The sequence below is a fragment of the Ammodytes marinus genome (assembly GCF_949987685.1).
Source record: "Ammodytes marinus genome assembly, chromosome: 2".
Lineage (NCBI taxonomy): Eukaryota > Metazoa > Chordata > Actinopteri > Uranoscopiformes > Ammodytidae > Ammodytes > Ammodytes marinus.
The window spans coordinates 25,636,056-25,658,037 of NC_137231.1; the positions used below are offsets into that span (position 1 = coordinate 25,636,056).

Sequence of the window (21,982 nt, forward strand, 5' to 3'; positions counted from 1 at the left end):
ACTATAAAACATTTAGCTGGAGTTATGGACTTCCAGCCTGATCCATGATGAGACTTGAGAAAAATGTTGAGTAGCAACTGCACTTTATCACAGCTGAAGGGGCCCTCTGTTGAACACTTACAAGAACACAAGAGCCACAAATAAAGAAATCAAGATGAACAAAAACCTCCAACAATGCCACTCTTCCTGAGACGCTACAAACCCCCCATTTCTGGTTACTGATTTAACCAACACGAAATTGAAACCATTATCCCATTGAAGGGAAATGGTGTCACTTGCTGTGAGCCAGCATCAAACAGGCATTTTTCAGTGTTACTGGAGAGACATCTTCGATAGTAAACCTAGCACAGGCAGCCACACAGTGCTGGGAACTAAAGAGTGCCATCCATGCCAAGTCACTGAATTATTATCGGAGCTCCAAACCCTAAATAACAGCAGCCTGAAAAGCTCTGGCAGGTTGATTCAGTCTTTAAAGAGGTTGGTTGCTGTAGGAAACCAAATGCATGCAAAGTGGGGGAGACGTGCACGACCACGACGCTAAAATGTTACAGGGCACAGCGGTGGAATTCAGATCGAGTTACAACTAAACCAAACCAAAAAATAAAGGAAGTATTAGATTTTTCTTGAAACAATACAGGTAAATTAAAAGAGTAACTATATTAGAAGATTGCCTTGCAATGATACAAAAATCAAATCAAAAACGTATGTTCTTGTTTGAGTATTTCTAGCTTCACAGTATCATGCCAAATACATTAGGAAATAAATGATAATGAAATATGGAAAATGCTTCCAAGGATTTTCATAGACAAAGAAAAGGAGATATTTTGGCAAATTGTACACAAACCATGTGTTGATAAAAGGCTATGTATCACTCTGCTGCACATGTATGTTTAAGTTTTAAAGGATGTAACAAAGCAATGAAAAAATAAGACACAGGACTCAGTGAAATGTAGGTATTCTTTGTAATTTTAATTCCCATAATTTAGTTTTAGATGCAGACATTTTTTCCACTAAAATCTTAAATAAAACATTACAGTACGATATATGCAAATCAGAAGAGATTTAAGATTTTGTAGAAGCGGGCTACATTTTTCTTTTGATTTTTTAATTTCTTTTGATTTTTTAATCATTTATTTGTTGTTTTTTTCTTTTAAAACTTTTGAAGGGCCGGACAGTAAAATAGCAGTCAACAAGTGAAAAGACAACACAGAGCTGTAAAGCCTGCAGGCCAGCCAAGGAGCACATTCTATTACGGAATAGACCAGAAAAACTAAAGACAGCACGCCACATCCAGATGAGGGTCTCTGAACCACAGATAGTATATACAACTATCTGAACAAATGACCCCTCGGTGCTAGTCACATACAAACAGGAGAGGGCGCTATAACACCAGGGCAGGTGGAGCTACGGCATGTAGTTGCACCTTCACAACAGCTTGTACTGCACATTCAGGGAGAAATAAATGGCACTTTCTGTTTCTATTTTTTTTTCTCTACAAGAAAAGGTTACAAAACAATTATAATGCAATAGAAGCGAAGCAACTCCCTCCATGGCAATGACACCATACATGGTTTACAATGATCATTTGATAACAGACTGGGCAGGGAAATTGTCTGACAACACCACCCGGTGGCTGCGTTTACATCTAACCGATTACAAATTTTACCTGTACAGTTATTGGCTTTTGATATTAAATATGAACACAAATGTATCAATAGAACATGTTGTTGGATTAAACTGAATAAGATTGGGCTCATTTACAGGCCCTAAAAAAAATCATGTTGTCAATCAGCTTCTTGCTTTAAATGATTGTGTCAAACATAAACACACTGTTCTATAAAAAAGTACAACAGTTTTTGGTTATTTCACATGAAATTTCTCTTTTTGTCCAAATCTGTTGGGGAAACAGGTTTTGCTTATTAACAAACAGCAATGCTTCTTTTAAATTGAATTTGACATGGGAGTCTAAGCCGTGACTATCGGTTCTGTTTAACGCTGCCACCAGAGGACAATTTCACTTTCCCATCTCCATCTTGAGCAGTGCATCCCTTTTGGCCTATCAGGACTGAGAATGCATGTGGAAAAATATAAAATAAAAATGACAGTGTGAGTTACAAAGGGGGGGGGGGGGGGGGGGGCTGTGGAGCATGGTGACGAAGCAAACACCAGACCTCCAAAGCGTGCTGGCTGACCTCAGTCCATTTATAAATAAACCTTATAATCCAATATGAGTCATGGATTTAGTCTCACAGCATTGTTTATTTAACTAACTACACCCCAGAGCAACAAACATTCATCCACAAGCTGTGGCCAGACAACACTGTGTTCATCAGTCCTCTGACAAGCTGCAATAAGATTTTCCTAGACATTAGGATGTGAACATCATTCTTAGTATTTTAAACATGAATGAATATTTGGATTTTTTATTCATGTCTAGTATAGTGGTGTGTGGCTACTTCATTTAGAAGATAAGTCTGAGCTTTTTTAAAAACCTTTCTGAAGACAGAAAAAACCCTTAAATGAGAGAAATTCCTTTTTTTATTGTGGCAATGTTGACTATCAAGTTAGTGCAATATTTTGCACCTGTTTAAGATTGCATTGATTCAGTAAGTTTACTTTTAATCAATGACAATAAATACAATTAAAGCGGGACTATGTGACTTTTGAGAGAAGAAAAACGAAATCTTACTTTTACAAAAAAAAAGCACAAATTTGCTCAACACAATTGACCCAGTGGTTTTGCTGCTAAAGCATTGCATGGTCTGGTATGACCAGAATCTTGGCGGTGGATCATTGTGGTGAACATTAGATTGCTATTTGTGTACCTTAACTATACAAGAGTACAAAGAGAATTTAAAGACACCAGCTACGTGCCTCCCCCTGTGTAACACACAGCCTTTAGAATAGTAAAAGAGTATGAGCTTAAAGAGTGGTTCCCTGCCAAAACAAGGAAACAAATGTCCTCACGGTCCAGTTATCATTCACCAAGTTATAGATTTCAGTTTCTCAACTGCTGATTTTGCTTCTAGATTTTGCCTCCGGCGAGCAATCGTCCTGGTTTTAGCAAGATGCTGTCCTGCTCTCACAGCTCATGATCCAAGCGGTATAGGGAAACAAAATTACAAAGTGTTTTCATCTAAAATTCAAAAATAAAAATGGTAATTTAAAAATCTGATCTATTGGCAACCGACACGTCAATCTACAAGTTAGAGGAACACACTGGGCTTAGGGGAAGTGTGGCACATGGCACTGGCGAGGCAATGTGATGAGACCGTTTCTCAGCCCGTCTCTTATAACAACTATAGTCCCCGTCGCCATCAGCCCCACAGTATGTCCTCATATGTGTCTGGAAGCTCGCCCAGGTTAAACCGCCGATATGGTAGAAAAATATATAGTCTTGATGAAATTTCTCTAGTCATTCTCTTCATTATTGAATTGCACCCATACATAGTGTTAACACATCGTAGTAGTAGTGTAAAGAGATGGGGATCGTGATTAGCACTACTACAACAAAAAAAAAAAAGTCATCGCACGCTTGCTCACTCTCTCTCTAGACACTTCAGGTTATTATTTTTTTTACTTGCACTTAAAAAGTCATGGTTAATAGTTTGTCTTTCATTGGCATCATTAGGCAACAGTTTTTTTTCAGATACTCTACAATATGGTTACCATGTAAACAACACAGTATTTAATAATTTGACTGTATCTGCACAAAGTAAAACACAAAGTTACAAGGCAAGTGTCTACTTAAGCATAGATTTGTTCATGAGAAAAAAAAAGAAATTAGGAAACACAGCACAAGAACAAAAAGTTACTTGCAACACCTGGCATTGAGTTTGTTCAAAACAAAACAAAAAACTTTGAACTTTGTTCATCTATGGGTCAGGTGACCCTGTTAAAAAGCTGGTGATGATCAGTACTATCCACCCTTTACCATCTCATTCAGGCATAATAGTCTGAAGACAGACATCTTTTGATGTTTAGCGACATAAGCAGCCCTTAAATCCCCAACTGGGCAGCCCCCTATCTACTACCTAACCTTTAGCACTTGGATAGAAACACAGGTGATCGTTAGGCTAAATGCTTTTATACTTCAAACGCCAGCCCATTTTGAGAAGCTACACATGTGGCTGGGGGTAAATCCCCTTTCTTTCCACCTCTGCATAACTGGCTGGTTATAATACAACAGTTTGACATGAAACATAATAGCTGTCTAAAATGACAAGACTTTAACTTTGAGTGCGGTACCTCGGGTTTGTCACGCGAGGTGTATGAAGAGAGATTCAGGAACAAATCGGAGATCTTAAATGACCCCAACATAGACAGTGTAGAGGTCTGTCATTGGCAGGGAGCCTTCAGTGTAACGAAATGACTCCGCTAACTGATTTATGGAAAACAAAGGCATTCAGATGAAGATATGTGAACATTTTGTGGGACCTTATTAGTGTTTTTTTATGTGACTGTTCAGGTCTTAGCGTTTTGGCTTTTGCTGCACCTAAACCGTACTCTACTTTTAGAGCCACCTCCCTCGAATATCGCCGTATGAAACGCAACCTAAACATATTCTCAAGAAGAACAACTTTTAGCTTAAAAACCTTCTGCCAATACCGTTGAATTTACGGATACGCCAAAACCAGAAGGAATGGAGTATCTACAACAGGTAGTTATCAGTATCAGCTAACCTCCGCCAAACAGCAGCTTGTCATGTTGTGTGTGTATGTGTTCATTGAGTGTGTTTTTGTACCCCAGGACGAAATATATATATATATATATATATATATATATATATATATATATATATAATATGACATCATGACTAGTTATGTTAAAAACAAACCACAATCCCCCTCCCTCTTTAAGGACAGTATTTACAGTACAAATTAAAGTATAGTACATAATTAAAAAATATGAGATCCATCTCTAAAAAACATAGAGGAGCTTTTGACAAAAAAAATGAACTCTTTCGCAGATCAGGTTTCTATGGTATCGTGGAAAAATAAAAAGCAGAGCGACAGTCCAACCAGCCCTCACTGACGCGTCCTTTCCGTTTGGCCCTAGTTGTACCTTGCTAGCATGTTAAAGGGAGATGATGGATGGCTTGGGTGACCACACATCTTTTTGTCTTTTTCGTTTGTTTTGTTTTAACTTTAAAGCAAGCTGCATTACAACAAACCACACTCAATCCAATACAACAATATTTACATTTTTTTTTCTCTCTGGCATTCTGGAACAATAAAAATAATAATAAGCACTTGACCGACTATGCTTCCTTGGTTTGCAGGCAAAACTGTATATATTTGCTGCAGACATGTTTGTCAGTTTAGGTGTGCAGAATTAACCTTTTGATTATTTTTTTTGTCCTGTGCCGTCAATGATGAGACCATAATTATTGTTAAAAGTTACTAGAAATCTCCCCCTATTATTGTCATATGTACAGCAGATTGAATGGTGAAACACGTCGGTTACACGCACTTTCTTATGCACCCAAAAAAACGGAAAATAAAAATAAATAAAAAACCCATTGGAAAATCAAACAAGTGAAAAAGATCTCTGGACTACGGAGCCAGGCAGCATATGAACCAACCCTCCTCACATCCCCATTACAATCAAGTCCATGTGAAAAAAGCCTTGCCCTTTCAAACCTCTCTTCATTTCCTTCTCCGTCTGCACCCACAACCCGTTGAGCTTTGATCTCTCTCTCTCTCTCTCTGACTCTTTCCTACTCTGTTCTCAGACGTAGGGCAGGATGCCGTAGACAAACAGGGCCATGACTGCGGCGCTGAACAGACCGGCCACGGGCACCGTGACGAACCACGCCAGGAAGATGTTCCTGAAGAGGCGCCAGTCCACTGCTCTTTGGGAGCGGATCCAGCCCACGGCCACCACAGAGCCCACCTGGAGGAGACACACAATCAGCAGCAGCACAGAACCAAAGTTCTATACAGAGACACAGTGAAGAGCTGCGGCTTGTTCAGGCTTTCCTTTCGTCAATATGTTTAGCCATTGTTTGTCAAACAGGCTTTAATGGACAGCGGAGTCATGGGCACTGCTGAAACTGATAAATTATGTGTGTGGCCTTCAATCAATAATGATTATGTTACAATTAGCAGTAGTAGTAAACTAGAGTAAAAGTACAGCATTATTATCTGTGAATGGACATCATCAGAAACAAAATACTCTACAGTATTATGACATAAGATATTATGATATATACTTTTTTATTCTCTCCTCTGTAGAAATGAGCATTGCTCATAAGATGATGCCACATATTGTGAGTAATTAAGCGAATTAAGCTGTTAGATAAATGCAGTGAAGTAACATGTTCAATAATTCCAACTGAAACAAAAAAAATATACAGATTAAGTTGAAGTGCGTCAAAAAAAAAGTGAGCCAAAGGTGATAGAACACGTTAGCATGCGGACAGAAAAGCCTGCATACAGCCTTCAGCTCTTCAACACCAGCTTGATCCTAAATATATGTTAGTTAAAGCAGCAGATTGTAAAGGTTAGTACTACCTACATTTCATTTTACTGTTTGGAAGTCTGAAATAAGCATTTCTAGTGCATCAAATATCTGAAATTTTTGTCTTTATTTACACACAAAGACATTTCACACACCTCAGACATGTACAGTGACTGGTTTCAGCTCTGTGTGTGACGCTCAGGGACACTAAGCCTGCTATTATATGGCCAGAGGAACATGAGACGGCTCCTGTCACATTGTGGACTAAATGTGGAAGGTCAGATCAACAGACTCAACTATAGATTACAAACAATACCTGTCTCTACGACAGGCAAACTAGTGCCACACTACACACAAATATATTCAGAGGAGCAGATGTTAGTCAAGTAGCTTACTCTGTGGTCTAAAATGTATCAGATTTACCTTCATTTGGATATTAAGCATTATTCTAAAAGCAGTTTTTCAAAAGCCTGTGAAAACAATATCTAAACGTTGTGCTCAGGGTGTCTGTTTACAGCAAATTGCAGTATGTGAGGCATGCAAAGCCTGTACTCAATGTGTGCTGCTGAATGCCTGGAGAGCTTTTGAAACAACAAGTCATTGTACATAATCACCATAGTGCCCTGCACACACACACACACACACACACACACACACACACACCAGGGCTGGGCATCAGTTCAGTTACACAAGTTCACAAACATAAGAAGCCTAACACATAATGAAAAAATGGTCTTTCTCCATTGAGACGAACCCAAACAGATGCCCAACACTGCTCATTCACTCTCAGAGACGGCGGGGAGATATTAACAGACATTGTTGGCCACTTTTTAAAAACGCTAACGTCAATTTTAACATTTAAATATAGAAAAATTAAATTAAACATACTACAAGGTCATTAATATCTTAAATACTAATTTTGTCCAACAATGTCTGAGGATCCCCCCGACACAATCACCAAATCATAACCACCACAATTACAGCATATACCTCTAGCCATCAGTAGATTTAACATTTTGGCAAAGCAGTTGATTATCTGAGGTGTTATGGAGGAGCGAGGGGTATTTGGAGGTGAGAAATGAAAATGATGTATCGATGGCAATGTTGGAGTTAAGACGAATTGATCATAAGAAATCAAATAAAAACAGTTTTGGGTCTTGTGCAGTTTCCCTTCAGCAGTAATTTTTTAATTATGTATCAAAATGATAAAGACAAATGTAACAATGTCAATAAGATGCATATGCAACACTTCACTTGAACAACTGAGATATAACATGTTAGTGAGCCATTTCCCCGTCTCCAATGTTGTTGCTAAGCTATCCTAACTGGCTCCTGGCTGACAGATATGAGGGTGAAATCAATCCTCTCATTAAACACCCAGCCACTGATTCCAGAACTGTCAATATAATCCTTCAGTAAGCTTTCATAACGTTCTAGGAACACAAGTTCAACTGTTACATACTGTTCATCAAAAGAACATTTTCTTCGACTACAAAAAGATGTGGTACTTAAAATTGATATAATGAATAACACTATTAATGTGAACAAGTACTTAAAAATAAATGGCTACAAAAATGGAATAAAACAGCTGAACGTGTCAGATAAGTCATCTCTCATCGCTAGTTTTTTCTCATCCACCCGTCTGCTCTCAAAACATTAGTAGCTAAATACGACTTTATACTGTTCTCTATCTAGTAAGCATGCATTGAATTTCATAAAATGTTTCGCTTAAAGGCAAACTTGGTGGGGTTTGCAGCAGGAGGGAAACTGCAGGAGAGGTCAAAACAGCAACTTCAGGAGTTGTGATTGATTGACTATGGACAGCTACAGGTGAAGCAATGACGCAGAGCTCTCGAAGGGCTCTCTAGAACAGCTTCACAACCAATGACTCCAATACCTTGCAGTGGGTGGAGCTTATTGGGATGCCCACATTTGATGCAACAAGCACTGATAGCGCACTCATTACTTCAATGCAAAATCCGCTGTGAAGACAGATGAGTGGAGAGACAGAGAGAAAGATGGAGAGGGAGAGGTAAGAGAGTGGAGAACAAGTGTGATGGGGTGGAGGAGTGTGCGGGGGGCGCAAGTCTGTTTGCAGCCAAACACAGGACGTTGGTGGAGCCACACACACACACAGCTAACCATGCCAATGCTGAAAGTGCAAAATGTAAGAGTTATTGGACATGAAACAGCATGGTCCGTTACTTCTTCCTGCCCGGAGCCGAGGAACCTGAAAAGAGCAGGGGAGAGAAACTGCACACGGCCGTCTGCAGCGGGCTCAGAATGTTTGATTGTCTGTTTTGTTGCGCTGAAAAGTTTATGACAATGTGGTTCTGATAGTTTTAATGAATGGTGTTCCATTTACTACATTTTCCTTTAGTTATCTTTGATTGATATTCAATTACAGCATGTTTTAGGCTAATTTAATAATGTAATTGATTAAATAAAAAGCTTAAATTAAATGTTTTTATATGATAAACATGCAATGTTTAGCACTGACAGTCAAAGGAAACTGTTTTAGTGAGTAAATTGCACAACATTGTTTGTGACTTTAGTTTCAGCAATCTTCCCAGATCCCAGCAATTACTTGAGCTTGTACAATGTAATCACGACTGATAGAAATCACTGCCAAAACTAGTGAATAAGACTAACATTGTAATAAACCGGAACTATCTTTCTCCCGCAAGAGTCTGATGAAATAATATTTATCAATGGATCCTTGCAAACACTACCAGGGAGAAGAGACAGATTTCCTGGAAAAATTTTTATGACCATATTTTGGTCATAAAAATTTGGCAAATCCACAGAAATGATTAGATTGCTAAATAGGATTTTGATTTAGGGTGGTATGTGTATTTCCAGCCCGCTGCATGGGGAGGCAATGTGAGCTCCCTGTCCCCTGGGAATGCCTGTGGAGAGGGGGGTTAAGAGGCACGCTGGGAAGGGCCGCTCAGTCATACCTTGCAATGTGTCGTACTGACAGGGATTCCGATATTGGAAGCGAGCACGACTGTGAGTGCAGAGGCCAGTTCAATAGTGAATCCACTGTGGAGGAGGGAGGGGGGAAGAGGAGGGGGGAGGAGCAAAGAGATATCCTTCATTGTAATGTCTGAGAAGAGCTGCTGGTGGCACGCTCTGACCACAGACCAGCATCCACATTTACCACAGCACACACACACACACACACACGGGAAGAAATATGATAGTCACACACTTTACTATATATTTTTTTGAACACACACTAACAATGAAAAAAATAGCATTTCTATCTGATCCTAAATGGTAAAGTAATTCCTATAATAATCCTATAAAGTATGGCTACATGTGAAAGGTCGTGAGAGTGTGTTTCTGTATCGCGTCGTGCTGACTTCATCTGTCCCATTTCAAGAGAGTTATTCACACTGACACCAGAGCAGTGGGCACACGGGCAGAGAAGAATGAAGAAGAAAACAAATAGCAGCCAGTAAACCTCTCTGTGAGACTGAGATAAAAGCAGTGAAGACAGAAACCTCGAAACAGGAGCTGAACCCATGTTCAAAATGCCACTCTATGCAGTTTGTGTGAGTGAAAATATTTAAGACGGTATAGGTGTGGGATGTGGTGGTGTAGGGGTTTAAGAAGCTGACCATGCGAATGCAATGCCCTCTAGCAAAGGCAATACAAATGCCCAATAGACTATTTTGTGTGTTCCAGTAAGCGTTATATTATGTCACCATCCCAGTCCGTTGCAGATAAGCAAACACCAATCAGGCAGCTATAAACACTTGAGTAGCTGGTTAATTATAGGTGCGTGCCACACAGGATTAGCTCGTCAAAAAGAGACGGGATTGTTTGCATTTCCCAGGGTTCCACTGGCAGAAGCTCAGTGAGGCCAGTGAGACCCGCAGCAATCCGTTTCTGTGGTGCTGTGATACACTGCACTGTTCATGTGATCATTGTGCCCGCTTAAATATATGCCAGAGACACACAGATGGACAGGCAACACAACACACCAAACACACTTCCCTGTCCTTGACCCAAACATTTTCTCTGTCAGACTGATGCATGGTAACAGACGATGGAGGAAAACAAGCCTTTGGAAGAGTGAACCAGAGCTAATCTGTCTTGGCAAATGTCTAAGTGGGTGATGGAAAGACTGAGTTTAAGAAAGGCACAGAGAGAAAGGGAGGCCAAAAATGAAAGGAATTAAGAAAGAGTGGGAAATAATGAGACAAAGTGAATGTGAGAACAATAGCAGGAATTAAGGGAAGGATTCAGGTGATGGAGAAGAGGAATAGAAATGGAGATTTACAGGGAGAGGGTGGGAAAGAAATTAAAAAAAAACAGAAGAAGACAGAGAGGAAAAAGAAAAGAGAAGGAGTCAGGCTGGCGTCCCTCCCTGAAGAGAGGCTAGGGTTCCCACTGTGGCTTTGGCCTCCCTCACCCTTCCTGCTCTACTTCTCTCACCCAGAATGCCAAACAACTTCCTTTAACCCTATATGCTATTCCTGCTAGGCAACAGAGTGTAGACACACACACACACAAATTGCTGGAATAATTGGACCGTAACTTGCCTGCATGCACGTACACATACAGTGCACAATGACCTGCAGGCATACAGCCTGGCTTCCTTAAGCTGTCACGAAACACAAAAACATCTTTGAGGCGCGCACACACACACACACACACACACACACACACACACACACACACACACACACACACACACACACACACACACACACACACACACACACACACACACACACACACACACACACACACACACACACACACACACACACACACACACACACACACACACACACACACACACACACACACACACTTCAGCTAATGCGTGGGAAGCTGAGGACAGTAGGAGAAAGAGAGATCAATCTAAAAAGGACAGCGAAGCAGCAGCCTTTGGTTAAGGATGTGTGAGGTCTGCTGCTTAGGTTTTGGGTCGAAGTGAGCCCTGGGGCCTTATGTGTCGTGGTCCAAAAGACTATTTTAAATTCATAAATATTATGTAATAAGTCAGAGGAAGAGAAAAAGTGTATAATTTTTACTTCCTACGAAGTTTAAGGAATACTTTGTGATTACTGTAAAAAGGACCAACGTTACTACTGTGTTGTGTTTTATCTCAAACATAAAAACATTAAAATATAGAAATGTTTAGTAGTAAAATCAGTCTGCCTCTTGAAAAACAATTATGCCTTTACAGATGCAGCCAAGATAGAACATTCAATACAGCATTGTACTTGCAGGATGCCTGTGTAGTAAATGTGCATGTTTTGCTTGCAGCTGCAGCTCTGTTTGGGGAGTAGAGAGTGGTTAATCAGTGCATGCTCGAGACAGACAGGCAAGTTTACTGTAGCTGTGAATCGGGAGCACTCGAGGCGACAGAGCAGAACGTGATTGTGTGTATCTTAGGGTTATGTATTTTTACGGTCAGTTCAAATTGTAACTACTTGTTCAATAACATTTAAAAGCCTATAATAAAATGCATTGTGTGTGTACATTCTAATATAGCAGTGTACACATTGACACTTACCAGGGAGGCTGTTGGCACTGGCTAGACTTGTGAGTGTCAGCATGCCGAGGCTTTTTCAGAGCAAGCTTGCTGGAAAGTTAACTTCTGCCTCTCTCTCTTTCTTTATTTCTCTCCCTCATCCACATATTTTTCCTCTCCACTTTTCATATATCCAGACACACATCCTTTCGCTCACCCTCCCAATGCGATGGCTCTCTCACCTTGAGGGGGTGATGGGAGTCAGGTCTTTCCCCATGGTCTGGATGACGCGGCGGCCCCACACCCACAGGCCCACGCAGATGCCGACGCCACCGTAGAGCAGCAGCCAGACGGGAGTGGCAGCGTCCTGCATCACACCGCCCTGGTCGTAGATCATCCACAGCGCCACCAGAGGCCCGATGGCATTACTGCACAAGTCAGAAAATACAGAATTATGACTTGTGTGTCATTTGTAAAAAGGTGGTTGTTGTCAAATTCACTTTGTCAAAGCCAGTGATTATCTCCTTATGATCCGCTACCTGTACATACTGAGCGTGCACTGGAAAAAAAAATCTAGTGTTAATATGCACAGTCTAGGCTCTGTGAATGGGCATGTTGCTAGCAACAGTGGGCCACCTTTGTTTACATACCAGTTTACAGAGTCCAGGCTGCGTTTTTTCAGCGCACACACAGTACAGACAGGTAGCAGATCGAGAGGAGATATTCACTGATATTGACAAAAAGTGATTTTGATAACAATGTTTTCCAGAACTGCCTTCACCCTTAATATGGTGCAAATCTTCATGAATAACAAAATATATACTCCTATACTAGGAAAATGGAATGTAACTGTTAAGTGCATTGGCTAAATGGGATGGTGTACGTGATGTGAGCAGCAGGAGGCAACACCTGACATCGTTTCCTCCGTGGGCGAAGGAGCCAAAGCAGGCAGTGAGGATCTGCAGAAAGTGGAAGAGCTGGAACACCTCAGGTTTATCCTTCTCCTCGAACTCCTCCTCCATCAGGTCGTCCAGAGGGCCTGGAGCCGGAGCCCCCTCCTCGTCCACACCCTCCAGCTCTGTGGCCAGCTTCATCTCCACCCCGCCCTCCTCTGCCTCGATCTCAGCCTCAGCCACCGCGTTGCAGTAGGACGAGTAGCTGTCGTAGCGGATCCTTTTCTTGGTGTATGACACGCTGTTGCTCCTGGCACCTCCCTCTCCCACCAGCTTGTCGCTGTCGTCGCGTGACTCTGAGCGGACCAGCGGCTGAACGGGCATGCCGCAGATAGCCGCGGTGTAGCAGGTGTAGCTGTTGTTGCGCCGCAACAGGCGGTAGTTGTTGTCGGCGGGGCCGGCATTGGAGCCCGAGCGGTCGCTGTCGTCCATGCGGCCCATGTGGATCTTATGAAGCAGGTCTTTGTACAGACCAGAGTCTTTGTGCACCGTGTGGTACACCTGGCCGTCACTGCGCATGTGGCCGTCAAAGCTGAAGCTGCCATTAGAGACGGGGGACTTGAGGCAGCCGTTGGTCATCGAGTGAGTTCGGCCTGTAGGAGAGGAGATGAAGAAGTGGGTGTGGATGCATGAGAATTAAAACAGTATCCAACAGCACCATTATAGTTTTATGCCGATATGTTTCTCCCTAATATCCTGACCTCTTAAACCATATTAACGCTGCAACAGAGCTATACAAAGATATCACTATGAACACAGTCATTGTCTTTGTCCTTTGAGAACAGAAAAAGTGATCAACTGGCACATTTCAAATAAATAGTGTCTTTAAAAATATATATATATTCCAGTTTTACCATAGGCCCTGCCGTTGGGCAGGACATGGCCTCCATTAGCCAGGTTGCCTAGCTCGCTGCTGGAGGTGCGCCGTTCACTGCTGCTCCCTGTGAGCGGCAGCACGGCCTCGTCTGTCCCCTTGGCCCCTGGTAGCTCCTTAAAGACAGGGCTCTCCTCCTCCTCTTCAGGGATCTTATCCAAGCTCTCATCAGAGATCCTGGACAGAGCCTGCTCCTTCTTTAGACGACCTGGAAGAAAATCAGGTGATGGATAGTTTAGTCGACAGAAAGAAAGTATCACAAGATAAAACATTTCATCTTATTAATATCAACATCGTGTTTTTACATGTCAGGCTTATATTCCGTTTTTTTATTATTACAGAAAAGCTATGTGGATGGCTTCCTAAAAAGGCTGATTACGTAAATTAGGACAAGAACTACTCCAATGAATTATTAATTTGGCACACAGTTCCTGTTTTCTTCAATATGTTTTGCTATATATATTTCTGCTATATCAATAACAATTGGTTAAAAAAAAGAGAAAAAGATGCAGCAACATTCCTGAAACACAATAGCCATCAGCTGATCCAAACTAATCCCAGGACTGACGGACCTGATGCCTCCATACACCTCAGTACAAACACAATCTCAGCCATCGGCCGTTTCTTTTGGACAGGTGCAGTAATATCCAGATTAAGGCAGATAATATCACCTTTAATCCCTGCAGGCATTCAGAGGTCAGGTCACGTTAAGCAAAGGGTCAAGTGGGCCAAGCTTGTGTGCAGGTTAAAGCAAGGGTTGAGAAAATAAAAACAGTTTTTTAAGCCTCAGTAGTTGGACACTTTTATTCCGATGACAAATGTTTTATAAGGCCAAAACTCATAGAACTGATCCATATAAACACTTTATTCCAAATAAAAAGTTTGGTTCAAGATATAGAACATTGTCCATGTTAACCCAGTTCATGTAGATACTATTGGTTAAATAAAGCCCTTTTTAAAATTCTGTTTCATATTAACATTTCTTTTATTTTTCATATTAGTGCAAAAAGTTGTCACTTAGTCTTTGTATTGTTTTGTATTGCAATAAACAGAAGTTCTTATTTATTCTGCATGACATTATGTTGAATTGAACAGACTGGCTGCCTTTTTATGTCCACCACTCTCTCAGATATTCCAGCTTCTGCTTTTTCCATTGTTTTATTTAACGTGTCATGTGTTTTATGGAGCTCCCTGCTTTGCTGCATGCTAATCTTCCCATTACAGAAACCATTCCTAACCTTGGTCTGAGAGCTTTCTCTTCTGCAGGCTATGAACTCAACCACACAGCTACACACCAGAATATAGTGTGTCGGAGTTCACAGGTTTTTTTTGTTGTTGGTGGCTTTAGTAGTGGCTCTGGCAGAGGCCAAGGAGAAACACATCCAGACTGGCGTCCCTTGTCTGGCGTCTTTGCACAAAATGTGTAAGCAGAGGCTGCAGCTCTGTTGTAGGCCCGGGTGAGAGCACTGGGCTTTCAGATGGCGTGAGAAAGACTGGACACACACGTAAACACACACACAAACACACAGATACCTACTTGCTATTTTCCTTCTCATCCAGGGACAGACAACAAACCAGACCACAGCTGCACAAACGATCGACCCTGCTAAAGTGATGAGAAAGATGGCCCACACCGGCAGCATCTCTAACCCAAGCACTGAAATGATGAAGACACACACACACACGTATTAGGAAAAAAAATTCTGGCAAGTAGTTTCAAAATGCTATAATGTACTCATACTCTTGTCACACCTTCAAATGGAATTTTGAGCAAGCAAACGACATAGACACTATAACCCGTTAAGACCGAGATGGTAATTTGATCATACATTGGTGTCATACTACAGAGACAGCATCTCTATTAGGAAAAAACTGCCACCCAGCACTTACATGGGGCTCCAGTGTACATGATGGAGAATGTGTTGATCCCAATTGTGGTGGCATAGAACAGGGGCAGCGCTCGCAGGCCATTAGGGACAGAGTCGTCCTATGTGACAAACACACATTAGTACAGTTTCTGATGTGACCGTGAAAGAGCTCAAACTTGTACTTGATTAATTCTTATTATTGATTTATTATATTTGACTTTCATTGTGTCATGATAAGATCATATTGTATCACTTTTACAAAATTCTGCAAATTAATGATCAAATGCAAATTTGGAATTATAAAACAAAAAAAGGAATTACTGTTTTCGTAAGTAAATGTAGGAAGAGTTTTGTATGATATAGCCTAATTCATAACAGAGGACCAACATTTAAATTATTGTTTATAAGCCATATACATAGATTGATACTTACTGTACTTGTATGAGTATCAAATCTCCATTAAGTTGAAGTAAAATACAAAAAGGTAAAATATTGTGCAGATTGATCAGTGATCAGCCTTAATGTAGTGTTTATTGTATGTGTTTTTGTTGTAATTACAACGCTAAACAGATTTTGCTGACCTGAGGTGTTCAGCTGACCTGAGGTGTTCAGCTCAGGTCATACAAAAACTGTTGATATAGTGGAAAACAGATGAGGTAAAACTATATACCTAACCATTCCCTCTTGCACAATGTGTGGTTTATGGGGAGTTTTATGTGCAATATAACCGATGTACGAAGGTAAAAGTCATACGCGCACAAACAAAACCATCGTCTTGACTGTGCATTTTGGGAAAATAAATGTCACCACAGCAAAGACATAATAGAACGATTAAATACTGTGACATAAAGCCCACGGGGACAGAGAGAAACACATCCTGAATTGGACCAATTCTTTTACAGTAATTCCCACCCAAGTGCCAAATCATCTTATGACTCAGTCATACATAAGCCTGCAGTCGTGACCTTAGGATGATCCACAACTGTTTTTCTCTCCCTGGTCGGCGAGAGATTGCCCGTTACGTAACATCAAATCTGCGGTTGTTGCCAAATCAAATTTATATTTATCCGTGCTGAAATTTGTGTGCGTGTATGTCTGTGCCTTAATTCCAGCGTGAATATCCCGGCCAGCGACTCACTCTACACATGATGACAAAATGAACGTGACACACAACTCAAAACTGCATCAAATGCTAAAAAAAACATACACTGACACTACTGGCAACAATCCACAGCATGTGAAGTCATAAATTATTACTGTACATGGTCAGGAATCCAGCGCCCTGATTTTTTACGTCTCACAACACAAGTGTGTAAGGTTAACAAGTACTGAACCACAAAAACATTTGGAAGTGCCTCTGAATTACATTTTTGCTTTATTGTATGTGTGTGTATGAGTAAGTACACCAGGAAAGTGACATAAGCTCACCTTGTTGAGGATGAAGTGTCTGATAAGCATGAAGAGGAGTCCAGACATGAGGCCAGAGAGCAAAGGGGAGATGAACCACGATGACACTGGAGAGGGAGGAAGTATATGTAAAAGAACAGCAACACACTAAGTTACTAATCACACACTAATAAGAGAATCATCAGAGTGTTATACTGGTCTTTTTGTAATTTCCAAAATGTCCATGACTGACTTTTGACCAATGAAACAATGTATGAACTGTTTTAAACTCAGCTGTGGTTAATACATGAATGTGAAGGAAGCAATAGTCTCTGTCTTTAGCTGAGTGATAAAGTGGGAGTATAAAGTTTGTCTTGTGACTGGATTACATGCTGCCCAGTTGACACATCTAAAGAGGTGGAGAGATCGGTAACTCTGCCTCTTCTAAAATAGATCTCTTGCTGTGTTAAAATGGCCAGAGAGCCACCCTCGCTGACAACAACATCTGATGATAATCGTTTGTTGGCCTGAGAAACTCCACTGTAGCTTTACTGGAACTCAGTCTGTCAGTGTGGTGATAATTAGTTTATATTGTGACTTGTCAACGTTTCAATGTAAAAGTTGCACACATTGTGGACTGTATGTGTACAGCATAGTTATATGTATGCAGGCATGTGGATATGCAGTTAGAATTTTAAACACTAACACACACACACACACACACACACACACACACACACACACACACACACACACACACGAGTCTCGTAAAGCCCCCCCAAGCCATTACCGATCTTGACAAGCTGCATCCACTGGACGCCCTTGGTGCCGATGGCCACCATGGAGAAGCCGATGGTTGCGCCAACAATGCAGTGAGTCCCAGAGACGGGGAGTTTGAGGAAGGAGGCGATTAGCTGCCATACTGCCGACCCTGTGATTGAAACGGACACACACAAACATCTCAGACATTTTCCATTATGAATTAGACCCGTTTTCCATAAAAAAAGTACAAGCTTTAAACTAAAGAAAACAATGCCACACATTTTAAAAAGTAAAACAAAAAAATAGCTTAGAGATTATTATAGGCCTACATATTTGACAAAGACATGTTCAGTGATACACTAAATGCCTGCAGCAAAATCATTTTAACAAACAAAATAGAGAATGTAGGTTAATTAATCACGACAGCATTGATTTATCTGACAAAACCCCCACAGTGTCAGTTAACATTTTTTTCCTCCATTATTTGAACAAACAATACCTCAGTGCCTCACTGTCTCACGCCTAAATTAGAAATTGACAAGTATAAATTCTGTTTCTGTGAACTCAAGTGAAACCCACAATAGAAGAACTTCCTGCTTTTATCTAATCAAATCAAAGAGTTCCAATGTATTTTAAATTTGTATGAACAATATGCCAGTTAAAATGTTTCCAGTTAAAAGGTGAAGAAAAACTGTTCAGTCTTCCCCCGACATTCACACACATCTGAAGTTTTTTCATTGAAACGGGAATCCCCTGTGCATAAATCGCCCGATTCATCAGCAGCACTCACTCCGTCATTGAAATGGCATGGTCTCAGCGGGTGCCCCATTGTTTTCTATTCTGTGCCATTCTTTAACTGGGGTAATCATGGTAATCATCAGCAAATAATGTTGATGTGTAAAGCTACTGTTGATACTTGACAATTGCTAAACTGTAAATGTGTTTTAATGCGAGGACACATTTTTTCTGAAGCAACTCAAGAAATGTTTACAGTAATACAAGTTACCAAAACTTCACATTATGAGGTTTGTTTGAGAAAAGAGTAAACAGTTTGTGGAAGTTGCTTTGAGAATTAACAAGGACAAAACTACATAACGTCTCAGTCCTTGTCGCAGTGGTCGCAGGTTCAGATCTGAACCGTGGACCTTTACTGCATCATGTCATCCGCCCTCTCTCCGTCTCCCCATTTCAACTCTGTTTTGCTCCATACTATCAAATAAAGCTTGAATTAATGCCAAAAATAATCTTAAAAAAAATTAAATAAAAAATTGTTAATGAAAAAAAATTAACCCCAAATAGGTTAGACAACGAGATACAGAAACTTTTAACATTTTATGAAACACCTACATTTCAAACATGTTATGAAGATTAATGATGCTTCTTTCCATGTCTATGTATGTGTTGAATGGACATTAAGATGGCAGTGTGGCTGCAGCATGGATTCAACACAGAGCTTAGTTATGTTATGTTGTGTACACAGTTGCAGTTATCTTACAGGAGAATGTATGAATGTAAATCAAGGGCAGACTGCAGTGTATCATTCGCTCTGCAGAGAAGGTGATTGGCTACGATCTACCATCCTTCCATGAAAGATTGTGGCTGACCCTTCTCACCCCGGACACATACTCTTTAAGTCACTGGCCTCTGGCATGAGGCTGTGGTGAGTTGGGAACACAGAACAGTTTCATCTCCTATGCAGCTGACCTCATTAGCAAGATGCCCCATTGACAGACTTCTATTCCCCTCTAGGTAGTATAGATATTAATGTACAATCTCATCAATCAATGTGTTCTATTCTACAAACATCCTTATCGCTCTGCAACGTTTACTAATTTTTTGTAATAATTCTGCTCCCGCCATCTTTACAGCTTTTCTTGAGTGGACAATAGAGCATTTTTCATTTTTTGTTTCTTTATTGTAAATTTTCTTATGATATTCTTAGACTTGCTTTTACTTATTTTTTCAATGTTTATGTTGCTAATGCTAATTTCACGTATGTGTGAGCGTACCTGGCTGGCAATAGGCCTGAAGCGGATTCCGACGAATTATAATAGTCTGAAATGCCCCTGTGTCTGCCCTCGGGTCAGGATATGTGTTGTTTACATTGTCTCAATTTACAGGGACAAGCACATGTTCAAATACTATAACATGTTAATAGCAGGACTGGTAGGCTTGCTCCACAGCTGCTGAACTATGAAATTATGTAAAAGATATACAGTACCAGTCAAAGGTTTGGACACACATTCTCATTAAATGTTTTTTCTTTATTTTTTTCTACCTTCACTTCTACCAATATTAATATTGAAGACATCCAAACTATGAAGGAACACATGGAAGTATGTAGTAAACAAAGTGTTAAACAAACCAGAATATCTTTTACATTTTAGATTCTTCAAAGTTTCAACCTTTTGCTCTGATGACAACTTTGCACACTCTTGGTATTTTCTCAAGTAGCTTCATGAGGTAGTCACCTGGAATGGCTTTCAATTAACAGGGGTGCAGTCAAGAGTTAAATTCTGTAATGTCTTGCCCTCTTAATGTGTTTGAGAGCATTGGTTGTTTTGTGCAGAGGTAAGGTTGATACAAGGGTCTCTATCCATTGAATAACCCTAGCTGACTAGTTTTAATCCATATAAAAAGGCAAGAACCTCAACTAAGGAAAGAGAAACAACAGTCCATAATTACTTTAAGCCATTAGGGTCAGTAAATCCGTTACACAAACTTTGAATTTGGGCCAATAAACACCAGGAATGGACATTAGACTAGTGAGTAAGCCCCTTTTACACAGCCAGTGAAAGCCGGGAATATGCCGGCCTTTCGGCCCTCCGCTCTGCTGTATAAATGCGACCGTTGCGGAACGAGGGAAGAAAGGTGCGAGAGATTGTTCCGGGAATTTTACTACCTCGGGGGGGGGGTAGTAAGATTCCCGACACAATCAGTTCCGCCTCTCTGTTTAAATGCTCCAGCTTGTTGTTGCGGAACAGGGGGGCGTTTGACGTTCCATAGCCTACGTTCTAAACATGCGACCATGTTAGCAGTTGAAAGACGTGTGTTTAACATTAATCACGGCAGCCTGATGTCCCGTAAAAATCACCAAATAAAAGGAACGGCGTATAATCTATCTGATCATAAGGTCCGTTGCTCAATCCAAACCCCCGTGCTTAATTTTGCAGAGTGTATGAGTCTATTTCTGCCCAGGAGAAGTTGTACAATGGGAAAGCTAGGCTAGGCTAAGTAAGGGATAAAGTATAGCGAACGGGTCACTTGCTAGAAATAAAGACCGACAAGCTGAAGCAGGAGCCCGACGCGCAGCTCCTATTTACTTGTTACGCCAGTAAATAGGAACGACCAAGGATACGACCTAGTAACGGGGGAATAGTCTGCTCGCCCCGCTAGACTGTCTGCTTCAGCTGACTGAAGGCTCCGGCTCAGCTGTTAGCCACAGAGCTACTGTTTTGCTAACACAACTCAAGACTCGCACACTCTACAAATAATAATTCTAATTGGCCAATATGTTTAACAAGAGCTCCATCTAGCTAACAAAGCATTACCCCCCAACATAAATAACAATTCATGGAGAAAATTACTGCGGAACATTTACATTGCGGGCTGCAGCCTGAAGTTACTGGCTAACTGTCAATATGCGGCCAAACGTAGCCTACTCACGTCGTGTTGACTGGAGTCCAGTCGGACATTAACCATGACTCCTGTGTTCCCTGCTCTCCTGATACATGCAAAGTCATGTTGAAAAAATATTCCATTGTTTTCTGAACGAGTAGTAGCCCTGTTTGTAGACGTCTATCCATCAAAACTATGACGTAGATCCTTAGCAACGGTCATTATACCCTCACAAAGAGACTCGCTCACAACCAACACAGAGGTGAAGCAGATTGATTTTGTCAGTTTGGTTAACAGTCCCAGTGATGTTGGACTCAGCGCATAGCGAGATCAACTGGCACATTGTGGGGACAGTAAAATACGGCCCTCTTACTGCAAGCTCCAGCACTTCTGCTCTCAATTCACTGGCCAGTGTTGTTGTTGTAAAGCAGCTGACCGGCGCGGTGCTAAATGTTTACGTCACACCTGACGCTGTTTACAAGCACCTCTTTCATTCCGGAACGCTGTGTAAAAGGAGCTACTGATGCGCCAGCAGGCCGGCGTTGCTTGGTTCTGTGTAAATAAC

General features: G+C 41.0%; 1 protein-coding gene across 2 annotated transcripts in view; it reads right to left on the reverse strand.

Moving 5' to 3' along the window:
- Positions 1 to 947: 947 nt before the first annotated feature.
- Positions 948 to 21,982, reverse strand: part of slc20a2 (solute carrier family 20 member 2) — a 52,636-nt gene continuing 31,601 nt past the window's right edge. For both annotated transcript variants that reach the window (XM_080046727.1, XM_080046728.1), the window contains exons 3-11: positions 17,828 to 17,968; positions 17,080 to 17,165; positions 15,674 to 15,770; positions 15,321 to 15,440; positions 13,764 to 13,991; positions 12,866 to 13,502; positions 12,199 to 12,384; positions 9,423 to 9,507; positions 948 to 5,895 (exon numbers count right to left, since the gene is read on the reverse strand). In XM_080046727.1, the coding sequence (XP_079902853.1) occupies positions 5,731 to 5,895; positions 9,423 to 9,507; positions 12,199 to 12,384; positions 12,866 to 13,502; positions 13,764 to 13,991; positions 15,321 to 15,440; positions 15,674 to 15,770; positions 17,080 to 17,165; positions 17,828 to 17,968 (1,745 nt within the window). In that variant the 3' untranslated portion in view covers positions 948 to 5,730. The remainder of the gene's footprint in view (positions 5,896 to 9,422; positions 9,508 to 12,198; positions 12,385 to 12,865; positions 13,503 to 13,763; positions 13,992 to 15,320; positions 15,441 to 15,673; positions 15,771 to 17,079; positions 17,166 to 17,827; positions 17,969 to 21,982) is intronic.